Source organism: Musa acuminata, chromosome BXJ3-11 (genome assembly GCF_036884655.1).
Source record: "Musa acuminata AAA Group cultivar baxijiao chromosome BXJ3-11, Cavendish_Baxijiao_AAA, whole genome shotgun sequence".
In the NCBI taxonomy this organism is placed as follows: Eukaryota; Viridiplantae; Streptophyta; class Magnoliopsida; order Zingiberales; family Musaceae; genus Musa; species Musa acuminata.
The window spans coordinates 28,478,855-28,493,839 of NC_088359.1; the positions used below are offsets into that span (position 1 = coordinate 28,478,855).

Genomic DNA, 14,985 nt, shown 5'->3' on the forward strand with positions numbered 1-14,985 from the left:
ATTGTATTAAATTAAAATATGTAAAATATAAATATCTGAAATTTATTTTGTATGTACTTTAAATTATTTTATTTTTTAAATAATAATTTCATGTTAAAATTTAGAATTTATTATTTCTTAAATTTATATTATTTGTTTTTTAATTAAATAATTCATTTGAGATGGCTTGCTCAACTAACCATCAACAAAAATAATGATAAGATAGAAGGAAAAAATATTAAAAATACACGTGTAATGGTTCGATTTAGAAGCATCATCTTACGTGGCAAACACCCAAGCCACTCAACCTTATTCCAAGTCACACGCAGTTGCGTTTCCCGTTTCCGGCAGCCGCGTTTCACCCTTAATTAATATCCAGCCTCTCCGCGGCTCTCTTTTCCTTCCCGAGCGATCGTTGATTTCCCCTAAGAATCCATCTCTCCTTCACCTCTCCGCTCCCCGAAAACATCGATTCTTGCACGATTCGCCATCCGTTATGCGCCCCTTTCTTCGGGGACCGTAAGTTTTACTTCTCGTCGTCTTCTGATATCCAACAACGAATTGGAGAAGCCGCGAAGGAGGCTCGGTTCGTGCGGGAATTTTGTCGCTTAGGGTTTCGAATCCTTCGAAGGTCATGGGACGATGGCTGTTGGTCAAGGTCTTGGTTTTGATCGGATTATTCGTCGTTTCAGGAGGAAGAGGTAATCATGCTCCGTATACCGATCCTGAATTTCTTATCCCCGAGATTAGGATACCTTCGAAAGCGAAAAGTTCTTGCAAGAACCATGGCGGAATTTACATCTCTGCATGGGTTCATTTGCTTTGTGGCAAGAAAGTTTTTGTTTTGTGCCTGAAAAGAAGCAGATTGTGGAACATGCGAATCTTGATGAATGATAAATGCTTTTTGTATAGGGTTCCTAGGTTCTTGATCCTTTTTATCTATGGTGTACAGTAATTAAGATGAAGCATGAGGTTGAAGGCCCTGTCTACAATCAAACTATCGTCAAGATTCTCGTCGAATATGCGTCTGCTGTGAGTCTGGCCTCACCCTGCACTGGTTGACAATTCATTAATCGTTATTGTGGCTGAGGATCTTGATACAAGCGCAACTTGCATTTACTTGTTTTGAGAATGGCTTCATATCAAACTTTTTCCTTCTTAATCAGATTACGCACTTTTATTCCCTTTACAACATCAAAGTTGGTCTTCAGAAGAATCGGTTTCTTTATATTTGGTTGGAGAAAAACATTACTCTGTCCGTCTCTCTGCATGTTGTAGGTCTATATGACAGATTTAACAGAACTTTTTACATGGACTTGCTCAAGATGTAATGGTCTGACAAAGGTATGAAAGTTTTCAGGGATTCAAATCAATGTATCTGTGAATGTTAAGGGTGGTGTCCTTTTCCAATAATGACTGGAATGGATCCTCAAATCCTGGATGCCTTTGTCTTGTTTCAGGGATTCGAGATGATAGAGCTTATTGTTGATGTCCAGAACTGTTTACAGGTCCAATTCTTTTTTTCGTCTCTATTTTGACCAGTTTCCGTGATTGTCAGCTTAATGCATCTCCTTAAGTTCCAAGACTTTTGTGTTTGTACTATTTATGCAGGCATTTGTTGGAGTTTCTCCTGATCTGAATTCCATTATTATTGCTTTCAGAGGCACACAAGAACACAGGTGAAGCAAGAAAAAACCTTTTACTATATGTATATGACAGCAATAACGAAAATGTGTGAGCAGAAATTCTTGGACCTGGAACTAGCAGTATTGATGCAGCTTAAGGGCAATTGTAATATTAGTTGCCTTTAATTAAAGAATGCAGTTGTCAAACTATACATATGGTAGCCAAGCTAATAAACTGTACCAACTTGTCTAACGACTAGGATGCCTAGATTTAGTTCCAGTGAAACTTGGTACCCAAATATGGAGGCAGGTCATAAAATCAAGAAACTAGAATTAACTACTGAGACCCTTACTATTTCCATCCACATGTACTTTTCGTTTAGGTGAATGTTCTGATTCCTAGAATATGCATTTTGATTGATATTTAGCAGACAATTTACTTGTCATTTTTCATGCCTTTGTTGCCATGTGCCTAATTGGTATGCATTGCATGTCTCTGGTGGACACGTGGTACAATCAAGCTCTTACCTTGGATATTGAATTTGAAATTTGAAATCATAATTGCCATAAACTGGTGTCTATTTAACATGTACATAGCCACAAGCATCTTGGTTTATAAACTAATAACACAAGCTAAATAATCATAGGATTGCATCGGCTTTGTACTGCAATTAGGACTTAGAATGAGTTGCTGCATTCCGAATCAGAAGCTTGTGTCATGGTGATTAATTCAGAACAAGAATTCCTTGCCATCATCTTGTCTTGCCTGCACTTCTCGCTTCCAAACCTTGTTGTATATTGAAGATATAGTTTGGTATTAACTAGAAATTTACACATAATACTGTCTCATCATAACAAATTAATTATCTTTACAATTTTTTAGTGAAATATTGGAATTAATTAGCTCGTCTGTATTACGTACCATGGCATGCATAAAATAGATGTGCTCTATTATGGTTTCCAACTTGTTTTTTGAGGTTAATGTATTTCTTATTTAAGTTAAAATTTTAACATTTTGATTTTGCAATAAATCTTTTGTTATCTTCTGCATGGTCAGTGTTATATCTGTTTTAAGGCAATGGTCATTGGGTGGTTATTAGTTTCCTTTTCAAGATCCATAATTTCATACAGTTGCCGCTTGGTTTTCTTTTTTCCCACTTTCTGTCTGTTTTATGGATCCCTGTATGTGAATGCCAGTTTACTAGTAATTCCAAACAAATTTTGTTAACTATTATTACTAATTCATGGCAAACATTTTTATATTTTATTTATTGTGTGATAATTTTTTGATTTGTCTCTATATCTGATGGCAAAAATTAGATGTCCACATAGTTTTCTGAAATGCCTGCATATCTGTCTATGAATGGACCAATTGTCTTGCTATATTTTGACAGCATACGTAATTGGATTGAAGACTTGTTCTGGAAGCAGCTGGATCTTAACTACCCTGGCATGCCAGATGCAATGGTCTGTAAACTTCTTACTTCTTAGAAAGAATTTATTGACAGAATGAACATATTTGAACTTAATAATATGCTTTGTTTGCGTTGTTATAGGTGCACCATGGGTTTTATTCTGCTTACCATAACACTACTCTGCGTCATGGGATCCTAAATGCTGTTCAAAGGGCTAGGGAGGCATATGGAAACGTCCACATTTTGGTTACAGGGCATTCAATGGGAGGGGCTCTAGCTTCCTTTTGTGCACTTGATCTTACTGTAATGTTCGTCAACTTTATGTTTTTATTTTGTTTATGTTGATCAACACTTTTGTGCTGATTTTTCCTTCACTTATCATGGAGACTGATTATCTGATTGACCTAAATACTAGAAGTACACATTATCTACCAACACCTTTATCTGCTTTTTTATATTTAGGTACATAGTCTTATCTGCCAAGGATTAAAAAAAAAAGTAGGACTATGATATACTAACTAGAGCAGTAATTATCTGGGTTAAGTTAGAAGGGTTGGTTGCTACTCATTGTGGGTCAGCATGGTTTCATCCTGTTGCATAAAAAAATCTAAATATACATTCAACCGTACCACAATATTCTATTTTGTATTATGTAGATCTTTTTAAAAGTTCTATTTCATCTAATCCGAAACAGATTAGCTATGTAAAAGTACTGGGATCCTTGACATCGTCTATGTAAAATTTCAGCACCTGAGTTTTAAATTGAGATTGTATTAACAAAATTAACACTGTAGATTATTTCGTTGATTTTTTTTTTTCTTTAAAGGCCTGTAAACAATATTCATGCCATCTATGATTATTTCTTTTCCTCTACACTTGTAGTTAAATTTGGACCTATTTTATGATTCTATTTCATGGATGTGACATGGAATTTTTGGCTATTGTTAGATTATGTGTAATTCAATTATGACACTGCCATCATTACTTCTTGGAATGATGTATAAGGAACATAATTTTGTTATAGATGCCATGCAATTGTGATTTTTTCATCATTCTTAGAATGTATAAGGAACATAATTTTGTTATCTCCTTGTAGATTAAACATGGAATAGAAGACATTCAGCTCGTGACATTTGGACAGCCTCGTATAGGCAATGCTGCTTTTTCCAATTATTTCATCAGACATGTACCGCATACAGTTCGTGTGACTCATGCAAATGACATTGTGCCACACTTACCGCCATATTATTCCCGTTTTCAACGAAAGACATACCATCACTTTGCAAGAGAGGTAACAACTGTCCTTAAATTTGTGCTTGTAGAGCTTGTAAACTGTAGCTAAAACATGATTTTATACTTCAACCTGAAGAAAACACAGAGAGATCTTTGAATGTCAGCTGCTAGTTTGAATGTTGCCTCCAATTGTGGTCCATGACCTTATGCCAATTTATTTCATAGTCGTTACATAGATCAATGAGTCATCAATCCCCACAATGAATTGTTTGCTTCTGTAGCAACAGAAACTAGTCAATTACATTCCCCGATTCTATTTTACCTTTCAAGGAGTGGTGTATATGTTTTGCATTACAGCTACCTATTACATGGATCATAGGTATGGTTGTGCAACTTATCAGGGTCAGGTTGGGTCGAAGATCAATTCATCCAACATGTGAAGAGCCTTTCTTTGCAGCTTGGTTACTTTGGGCTAAACAAATTCAGGCTTTTGGCTTGATGCCTTGATCAGAAATACTAAATTGATTCGTGGGTTTATGTACTATTTCCTTGAAAGTCTTTTCCATGGAAATAGTAATTAAAAAGGCTTGTGTTTAACTGGGTCTAAACCCTGCTATAGAACTGTGGTCTATCGACAAATATTATTAGACCATTGGATAGACTAATTAAAGCCTCATTAAATTGATTATAGAATTCTCTATTTGGATCTGTTCCAAGTGGATCCCTCTCCGTTCCAATTCTGATTCGCTTACAACCTTAATCAGGATAATCACTTGTTAAAAAATTCTAGTTAAATGTGATTCTTTGTTACATTGTTAAAAAGGCAGCATGTTACATTCCAAAAAGAATTTCAGGTTTGGCTCCAAGACATTGAAGTAGAAAGCCTTGTATACTCAGTTGAGAAGATCTGTGATGGATCTGGAGAAGACCCTTCTTGTAGCAGGTATATTTGAATTCTTGTACCAATTTTGATTTAATTTAAAAAGACTACCGTTGCCTCTCTGTTCCGATGCTTACAACAATTCTTCCTTGACAGATCTGTTTCCGGGAACAGCATAGCGGACCATCTCAAATATTATGACATCGATTTACAGGCTGATTCTTTGGGATCTTGCAAAATCGTTATGAATACTAGCACCACACGGTACCATGTAGATGACAGTGGTAATATTATGCTATCAAAGGATCATCTTTCTCCATCATTTGTTGAACTTAATTCTCTTGTACTATAAATACAAAGTGGCAGTTCTCTGTCGTGATCCTCTCTTTATTTTGAGGATGAAATGCATGTATATATCGTATATGGTGTAATTTCTTCTTTTTCTTTTCGTATTGATTCAAGAATGTATATATGCACACATCCTAAAAATTATTTGTTCTTGATTGAATAAATTCTCTCCATCATTTGCTCGTGCCTTTATTTGATTGTTCGAAAGCTTGCTTCGAGTAATGCAGGTTCGATCGAGAGGTTTGTTTCTGCAGCGTTTGTGCTTTATAATGAATGCCAATTGTCGATTGTTTGTTCCATCTTTTTCTCCTTTTTATCTTCCAGCTGTAATTTCAGACATAAACTTGTGATGGTTTGCATTTTTCGAACAAACGTAACATGATTTTGATGCTTTGTGTTCTTAGCTAGTTTTCCACATGGATTCTGCAAGAAAGTTGCATGTCTTTGTTTCACCAATCACCTACCTTCACACACTATCAATGGAGTCTTGATCATGCCAAAAGACACTCTAATCATCAGAGAAAGTCAACAAGTATGGCACATGTATTTTATAGATGAACAATGTAAGAAAGTGTTTGATGAATTTACCACCTACACAAAGTAGTCCTCCATGACTCGATGACTTCAAATGGATTAGACCATCCAAGCAAGAGCACCATGTCTTGATCGGGTGGCATCCATCGGTTTGCTTCGCGGTGTAGATTTGTCATTCCATGCCAACTACATATCCCAATTCATTGCAAGAGATAATGAGAGTATCTTCCTCACAGTGAGTGCATGGAATTGGATACAAGCTTCTGCAACCTTTGTCTTAATTAGAGCCTGGTATTGGTCATGTTGCATAAGGATACCTTCACACACAATACAAAAAAAAGATCCAAAACTTACCATGTGGAAATGGATTCTCTTCAGGGGCCACATTTGTCTCTTCAAGTTCTCAAAGGTCACTATCAGTTTCAATTAGCATCAGAACAGAAAGAAGGGCCACCTAGAAGAAAGGGGCATGCCCAAGCCTAAATCTATGTAATAAACATATGTTTCTAATTACAATAGGAAGAAGAAAACAAGACACATAGCAGTGTCCTCAAAGCTAATTTGTGCATTTCAGAAACAAAGAAGAGCCATTGAGAAATAAAACTTCCTTTAATCAAGTGTATGATACTGTAAGTGGCAAGAATGCACATTATCAATTTCTTCTCCTAGCATAAATATCCAAATATTAACTTCAAATGCACTGCAAATAGTTCTTTAAAGCACTTAAACCATTATGTTCCGAGAATTGAATGCTCGAATTTAAGAGCGATCGCTATAAGCATCTGGATAGACGAGCTTTTATCTGGATGCATCTTATATATCTGAATTATGAATCAACTGCTTGTTAGAGATTCCAAATAACAATTTGCATTTCAACAAGATGCTCCATCTTGCTGATATTGAACCTGAAATCAGAAAACCTAGCATGAGGCAAATCTCATCTGTGTGAAGAGGAAGATGCATAAGAATACCATGAAACTCATTCTGCTTTTCTACCTGATTTGGTGACATGAAGGCAAGTGATATGAGCTGCATTTAACCCCAGGTTTACATGCATATTATTCACTGACTGCTAGTACAGAGAACTCTCTGCATTATACAACAATCAGTTGAAGAAAATGAATATGTTGCAGCATCAAAAATATCGTTGCCGATGTGGTGATCTGCAGATGAAGTAAAATGAATACAAGCAACATTGGTGGCTCGGTTTCCACTTGGGACCTTTTGATCCTGCCAAAAGAGTAGAGAAAGGATAAGCCTGTGAGGCAGTGTGGAACATGTCCTTCGATGTTATATATGGTGCAGCCTTAAGGTTCTGCAGTCCCCACTAGCAATTGGAATCAACTCTCCCTTCACAGAGGATGACGTCTCCACTGAAATGCACCTGATTCTCCATGTCTCACTGCAGCACCACACTGCTTGTTTCTTTCATATGGATGTGGTATCATGATTCTTTTTTCATGGACCAGCAATTGATGGATAATTTTGGACAGTGTAAAGAAGCTTGACCCAAAGAGATGCCACAGGAGAGACTCCGTGGTATGTTCATATCTATATCCATAATTTGCAAGTCTTCTCTTGTCTATCCACCATGATATGTAGCATGAATCTACCATCCAGATCATAGATAAACAATGTAACTGAAGCAGATAAAGGCTGATCATGAGCTGGATACCTATGTGACAAATCAGCCTAAAACTGATATCGATGCTCTTTGACTTTCTGAGGCAATTTACAGTTTCACTGTTGAAGGACAGAAAAATCTGTGTTCTGCTATTGACTTGATTGGAGTGACGATTAAGTGGCTTCAGTTTGTTCTCCACTTTGTCCATCAACATTGTGAGGCTATTCGAGCCATACTCTCTGCAAACTGCTAAAAACTTCAAGCTCTTGCAATGGCAACTCAGTACATGTTTCAGTGTCTTGAAACTTCTCGGTTTTTCTCAGACTTTAGAAATGAGAATCTGACGGAAGAAGTCAGCATCTCATGCTGGCCTACCCATCCAAGAGCGGACTTGGACTTTTCAAAAATGCAGAGAACTTCTAGCGTCAAAAAATTGGTAGCACTGACAGCCTCCCAGATATTCCATAGTGCACAGCGCATCTGTGACCACAGCCAGGAAGAAATCTGACATTATCCAAATCACAAAATAGTACCAAGTGGAATACACAACTGAAGTGAATGACAACGAGGGTCACCGTCCATGCCATGATAAGAGAGTGCTCCAGGCATGCAGACCATATCCAAAGGAACATATGCTCCCTTTTGGCTGCAATCCTTGTAGTGTTGTGAAACAATGATCTTTTTGGCTCTATATAAGCAAGCCACACAGGAGGAGAGGAAGACCAATACATACCAGGTCTTAAGCATTTAGTTTGGCTCTTCAGCAACCACATCCCTTGATCAAGGACTTGAGATCCACATATCAGTTGCATTTTCTTGGTGAGATAAAATGGACAAGGTGATGAAGATGGCATCACAACGAGCAGTGGTAGTCTTCAGCTTGAGCTCATGCTGCATGTGCCATACTGTTTTGAGCCTCTTCCATGACCTTGGTGTCAATGCCACCATCCATGAGCTCGACGAGGACCCAAGGGGGAGAGAGATGGAGAGGGCTCTTGCCAGGCTTGTGGGGCGTAATCCGCCGGTGCCAGTAGTATTCATTGGCGGCAAGCTGGTTGGATCCACAGACAGGATCATGTCACTGCACCTTGGTGGTAAACTGGTCCCTCTTCTTCGTGAGGCAGGTGCTCTTTGGGTATAGATAGTGAATTCTGCACTCTGATAAGAATCAGCTTTATATGAGAAGTAGACAAAAAGATTATCTAATACGAAATGCGATGTGTGAAAATAAACTATAGAGTATGACTTTATGTGTACAAACTCGTTACAGATCATACACCATGTACCTTTGACACTATAATGAATATTGGTTAAGAGTTCTCTTAGAGAGTGGTTCTTCTTTCTTCTGCATTATGCTTGTGAGCCTGAGTTGTAAATAACTAAGTTGCCATATGACCACAAAACTTTTGATATCAGACCCAATAGAGGGAGATGGTGGATCCTTTAAAGCAAAAACTGATGCCAATTTGACTTCATGAATTCTGCAATCTAACAACACAGAATCAAGTAGACGTTAGTATATTTCTTGAATATTACTATTTGCAACCCCTCTTTACAATTTACAATCCCCTTTTTAAAATTTTTAATATTTTTAAACTGTCCCTTTGCAAATGGAATTAAATACCCTTTTTTCCTCCTCGTCTTCTCCTTCTTCCTTCTTCTCCTCCTCTTCTTCTTCTTCCCTCTTCTCCTCTTCTTCTTCCTCCTCCTCCTCGGAGGATTGTCATGGACTTAGCTGGAATTGCCTAAGTCATGAGGCACCCTTGTGGCAAAGTCATAGACTTAGCTGAAGTTGCCTAAGTCGTGGAGCACCCTTGCACCAACTTCTCGGACTTAGCTGGAATTGCCTAAGTCAAGAGGCGTCCTTGCGATAAATGCATCCACAAACAACTGCTCACCGCGTGTCGGCCGCGAAGGCAAGTTTCTGTCAAGTTAACATGCGAACTTGTGAAGATTGTTCAATGCCCGACACTACCCTGAAGCCCCATCCCCCCTGGCGCTACTCGAGGGGTTCCAAGGTGCTGAAATGGCTGATGTTTCGCGTGAGGCTATGGTCTGCAGAAAATAGGTCGTGACACGTAAAAACATAACCATTTTGGGGCAGTTTGGCCTGACGCGACGAGCGGTCACACTATAGCGCTGCAAACTATCATTGCTTGCATTTTCCAAACAAAAACACAAAACCAAGGCAAAATATGTTGACATGTATCTGTACAAGCATACAAAAGCAATGAACGATTCGTTGAACGAAGTTGTTGCAGGTGCACGATGACCGTTCGTGACATTCTCCCCCACTTAAACTGTCGACGCCCTCGTCGACGCGTGCTGGAAGACTTTGATAGCTTCTTCTTCATGTTATAGGGCGTCTTTTGGCTCCTAACTGGCTTCGGTCCGGGGAAGCTTTTGCCACTTCACCGAGTACTCGGTCTGCTCAGCTCCATTGGGTAGCTTCGTCTTGCGATATGCTAAAATGGTTTCAACTCGGTTTTCATAGGAGGCTCTGGTGGGCAGTAGCTGAGTTGAAACACTTAGAGAAGCATCTTGCGGATCTTAGTGGTAGGCTTTCAAGTTGTTGGCGTGAAAAACATTATGAATTTTGAGCCACGTTGGCAGTTGCAACTTGTAGGAAGCATTGCCTACCCTACTGATAATTAGGAATGACTCTTCATACTTGTACACCAATCCTTTATGCACTTTGTGTCTAAAGAACTGGAGTGATGTTGGTTGGAGTTTCACCAACACCAAATCACCGACTTTGAACTCCTACAGTCGCCTTCCCAAGTCTGCCCACTTCTTCATCTTTTTGGTCGCCTTCTCCAAATAAGTCCGTGCAATATCTGTATTTCGGTGTCATTCTTTTACAAAGTGATATGCTGACAGACTATTCCCTGTATAACCGATAGCCAAGGTGTGATGAGTTGATAGTTATTGTCCTGTAATGATCTCGAAGGGGCTCTTGTTGAATGCAGAACTCCGTTGCAAGTTGTAGGAGAATTGGGCTATGTCCAACAGCTTCACCAAATCTCATTGGTTGGCACTCACGTAGTGCCGAAGATATTGTGCAAGGAGCGAGTTTATTCTTTCAGTTTGGCCATCCGTCTAGGGGCGGAGGCTTATGGAGAATACAACTTAGACCCTAGCAATTTAAAGAGCTCGGTCCAAAATCGTCCCAAGAACTAAGCATCTCGATCACTGATGCTATTGTGTGGGACTCCCTAATACTTCACCACATTCTTCATCATCAACTTGGCTGCCTCCTCTGCTGAACAGTGTAGGGGTGCAGTAATGAATGTTGCATACTTCGAAAACCGATCGACCACCACGAGTATCGACCCAAGTCCCCCTACCGTCGGCAAGTTTGATATGAAGTCCAAGGAAATGCTCTCCCACGGCCTTTCTAGTACGGGCAACGACTCCAAAAGTCCTACCGGCTTCTGCTGCTCCACCTTATCTTGTTAGTAAGCAAGGCACGTTCAAACATATTCCTCCCCATCTTTGGCCAATAAAAGACCCTCTCCACAAGAGCCAATATCGGTGGATGCCTGGATGTCCAGCCCAAAGGGAATCGTGATACTCTCTCAAGAGTTCACGCCTCAAATTGTCCACTTGAGGAACATAAACTCTATTCCCTTTTGCGTAAACGAGTCCCTCCTGAATCCAAAATTATCATGCCTTGCCTTCTTTGATTAGTTGTATCAGGGTTACTGCTTGAGGATCATTGTGCAGTCCATCCCTGATTCTGGAAAGGAAGTTGGAGTGCAACTGACTTGTTTGGCCTCTGCCCTCCAACTGTATGGCATTCACCATCTCTACTTTCCGGCTCAATGCATCGGCCATGATATTTGCTCTTCCGGGCTTGTACTTCATTGCTATGTCAACCTCAGCTAGGAAGTCCTGCCATCGTGCTTGTTTTGGGGACAGTTTCTTTTGAGTTTAAAAGTAACTCAAAGCGATGTTGTTCGTCCTCAGCACAATTCGCGATCTAAGAAGGTAGTGTCGCAAAACTCGTAGATAGTGGACCACCACTGTCATCTCCTTCTCGTGCATCGGATACCGTCGCTCGGTCTCGTTGAGCTTACAGCTCTCATAGGCCACCGAGTGACCCTTCTGTATTAGTACTCCCCCAATAGTGAAGTATGAAGCATTTGTATGGACTTCGAAGGGCTTCTCATAGTCCGACAATTTGAGTATCGGTTCTTCCAACACAGTAGCCTTTAGATCTTGGAATGACACTTTACATTTGTCGAACCATCGCCAAGGCTGCTCCTTCAGCAACTTCGTCAGTGGAGCTGCAACCTTCGAAAACCCAGCTATGAAGCGCCAACAGTAGTTGATGAAACCAACGAAGGATCTCAGCTCTAACGCCTTCTTTGGAGTTCACTATTCCACCACAGCTTGCACCTTTGATTTGTCCATCCAAATGGAACTGTCACCGATTTGATGCCCTAAGAATAAGTTATATGTCTGAGCAAAGTAGTACTTCTCCCTTTTCATGAACAAAGTGTTCTCCCTAAGAACCTTGAAAATTATCCGAAGGTGCTCGACGTGCTCCTCGAGCGTTTGGCTGTAAACGATGACATTATCCAAGTAGACGACCATAAACTTGTCCAAATACTCTTTGAATAGTTGGTTCATAAGAGTGCAGAATGTGGCTGGAGCGTTGGTTAATCTAAAAGGCATCACCAAGAACTCAAATGCTTCATACATGGTCACACAGGTAATCTTCACTTCGTTGCCTTCCGCAATGTGCACCTACCAGTACCCCGACCGAAGGTTGAGTTTGAAGAAATACTTTACTTTGCCCAGTTGATCGAACAAGTCCACGATAAGCGGGATGAGATACTTGTTCTTCACCATCACCTTGTTGAGGGCCCGATAGTCGATGCATAGTCGGAGGCTCCCATCTGGTTTTTTAGAAGTGAACTGGAGCTTCGAATGATGCTTTGGAACTACGGATGAGACTACTGCTTAGCAGTTCGTCTAACTACTTTTTGAGCTCCGCCAATTCTGGAGGGGACATACGGTATGGTGGTCTCATTGGAGGCTTCACTCCCGGCTCCGACTTAATATATGATGATCCACGCCTTTGCGTGGCGATAGAGTTTTCGACAACTCGGGTGGCATAACATCTGTGAACTCCTTCAGAACGTTCGCCACCACAGCAGGTTCATGAATGGCCTCCTCGTTGAGTGGCACTAACTTCACAACAGCCACGAAGGTTAATTTTCCTTTTCGTACCCTTTTCTTCAATTGTAATGTCGATATCTGTTGGGGTTCCTTGGTTCCTCTCTGAGAGACGGGAACCACGCAGGGGTCATCCCCTCCCATCAAACATAGGGAGTTTAGGAACGACATTGGTATCAACTTCGCTGCATGCATGAACTCTATTCCGAGAATCACTTGGAAGTTGTTGAGTGGCAACGCCATCATTTTTATGCACCCGCTCTATGTTCCGATCTTAATGGGGACTCCCTTGGCCAGCCCGAAGATCCACTTGGCCTCCGAGTTCACCGCCTTCATCCGAATTAGGTTCTTCTCCAATATCAGCCCAAGTCACTTTGCTTCTCGATCGACAATAAAGTTGTGGGTAGCGCTCGTGTCCACCATTGCATGAGTTGTTTGGCCATTGAGCTTGATGTCCATGTACATCAGCTCGCTGTTCCCTGCATTCTGTGACTTTGACTTCATGTCCTCCCCCACTTGACCCTGCAATGCCTTCAACAAACGCATTACTTCCATCTGGGGTCCTTGCGACTCCTCGTCGTTGCTGCTGGATTCCAAACTACTCGAACTAAAAGCAACGACCTTACATTTGTCTGATTTGGGGGGGTAGATTGAAGTTGTTAAGGTATTGAGTGCTTGTTTCTGTGGGCACTCCCTCACCATGTGTGGTCCTCCGCAGAAGAAGCATTCGCCAGGTTTTGGGGCCTTGCCTTTTGAGCTTGGCCCTTTGTGGGAACTCTTCTTTCTCTGTTCATCCCCGAACTCCTTCCCTCGAGAACATTTCAATGGGCGATTTCCTGAATATTATTTCTTTTTCCCCAAGTCCTCCTAGGAAACAAAGTCAGTGAGCCTTTTCGCGGCTGCAATTGCCCCAATCACATTGGCAACATTCCTTCGATACAGTTCCTATTGTGCTATAACTTCAGGCCATCAAGGAAGCTGAATAGCTTATCCTTTTCGGACATATCTTGTATGTCCAGCTTCATTGTGGAAAATTGCTTCACGTAATCCCGAATGGAAGTACTTTGGTGGAGTTGTCTCAGCTTCCTTCTTACGATAAAGTTTGTGTTCTTGGGTAGGAACTGAGTTCTCAACTCCCGCTTCAAGTCCTCCATGTGTCCACTTGACACCGACCTTGTTGGATCTCCTCCTAACAGATTCGCCATTAAAGTTTTGCATCCCCATTTATATACATAGTTGCTATTGAAACTTTAGTATCTTCAGAATCGGACCTTGTAGCTCGAAAGTACTGTTCCATGTCAAATAAGAAATTCTCGAGCTCCTTTGCGTCCTTAGCACCTCCATAGCAATGGGGCTCAGGTGTCCTCAAGTTTTGTGGTGGCGCAACGCGGGTGTTGCTCTCTCCCGCATTTAGTGCCCTTATGAGTGTTATCACTTTAGAAGTGAGTTCCACCACGACTTCGTGCAGAGGTTGCATGGAGTCTTTGGTGTATTCTGTCAGTCGATCGACTAGGGACTCGACCTTATCGTTTCGAGATTTCACTTCTTCTTGCGAGCTCTCTACCTCAAGAAGCCTTCTTTGGCCTTGGTAGAGTTCCTCCAAGCTCACTTCAAGAACATCCAAGCGGGTTTCCACCATTGTGAGTCTCTCTTTGTGGCTTTTCTTCCTTGTTGGCGCTCCAGATTACACCTCTTCCGCTTGTAAAGAGTAGCCAACTTCTCGCTCGTTATATTCACTGACACGCTCCTCCTGAGCGGCTCCAACAGCATGAGAGCGCATTTGCACTTGCAGCCCACTTGCGGCTGTTTGGGGCAATGATCCGATTTGCCCCGTTTTGCTCGATTTGCCACGATGCTTTGCCATGGTGAGATTACGAAGTTTCTTTGTTGCTTGCTCGAATTGCTTGCCCGCTTTAATACCACAATGTCATGGACTTAGCTGGAATTGCTTAAGTCGTGAGGCACCCTTGCGGTAAAGTCACGGATTTAGCTAAAGTTACTTAAGTCGCGGAGTACCCTTGCGCTAACTTCTCGGACTTAGCTGGGATTGCCTAAGTCATGAGGCACCCTTGCGATATATGTATCCACAAAGGGTCAGTCTAGTCGCAACCTCGTACAGGTCCCGAAGGATCTATAAAACAAAATGTTGATTAGTTTGAAAAT

The 14,985-nt window shown here is 40.9% G+C and overlaps 2 protein-coding genes across 5 annotated transcripts; both read left to right on the plus strand.

Annotated features, from left to right (window-relative positions):
* The first annotated feature begins 365 nt into the window (after positions 1 to 365).
* On the plus strand, positions 366 to 5,672 carry LOC135653417 (lipase-like). Of its 4 annotated transcripts, none has more exons than XM_065175377.1 (10): positions 366 to 680; positions 892 to 1,011; positions 1,258 to 1,323; positions 1,440 to 1,487; positions 1,591 to 1,658; positions 2,999 to 3,071; positions 3,161 to 3,322; positions 4,116 to 4,310; positions 5,107 to 5,195; positions 5,289 to 5,672. In XM_065175377.1, exons 2-10 carry the CDS (start codon positions 940 to 942, stop codon positions 5,482 to 5,484), a joined length of 969 nt encoding a protein of 322 aa, XP_065031449.1. In that variant the 5' UTR covers positions 366 to 680; positions 892 to 939; the 3' UTR covers positions 5,485 to 5,672. The 4 variants fall into 4 exon arrangements, with proteins under 4 accessions (XP_065031449.1, XP_065031448.1, XP_065031452.1 ...); XM_065175376.1 differs by having other exon boundaries at positions 932 to 1,011; XM_065175380.1 differs by lacking the exon at positions 892 to 1,011 and having other exon boundaries at positions 367 to 680.
* Positions 5,673 to 8,397: 2,725 nt separating this feature from the next.
* On the plus strand, positions 8,398 to 8,963 carry LOC135652887 (putative glutaredoxin-C14). Its single transcript, XM_065174201.1, has one exon. The coding sequence runs from the start codon at positions 8,468 to 8,470 to the stop codon at positions 8,777 to 8,779; it is 312 nt and encodes a 103-aa protein (XP_065030273.1). The 5' UTR covers positions 8,398 to 8,467; the 3' UTR covers positions 8,780 to 8,963.
* The last annotated feature ends 6,022 nt before the right edge of the window (positions 8,964 to 14,985 follow it).

Coding starts and splice junctions, on each gene's coding strand:
- LOC135652887 (XM_065174201.1), top strand. CDS start 8,468: ATGGACAAGGTGATGAAGATGGCATCACAACGAGCAGTGGTAGTCTTC.
- LOC135653417 (XM_065175376.1), top strand. CDS start 614: ATGGGACGATGGCTGTTGGTCAAGGTCTTGGTTTTGATCGGATTATTC. Junction 1,324..1,439: donor GATGTAATGGTCTGACAAAG/GTATGAAAGTTT, acceptor GTCTTGTTTCAG/GGATTCGAGATGATAGAGCT. Junction 3,323..4,115: donor TTTGTGCACTTGATCTTACT/GTAATGTTCGTC, acceptor ATCTCCTTGTAG/ATTAAACATGGAATAGAAGA.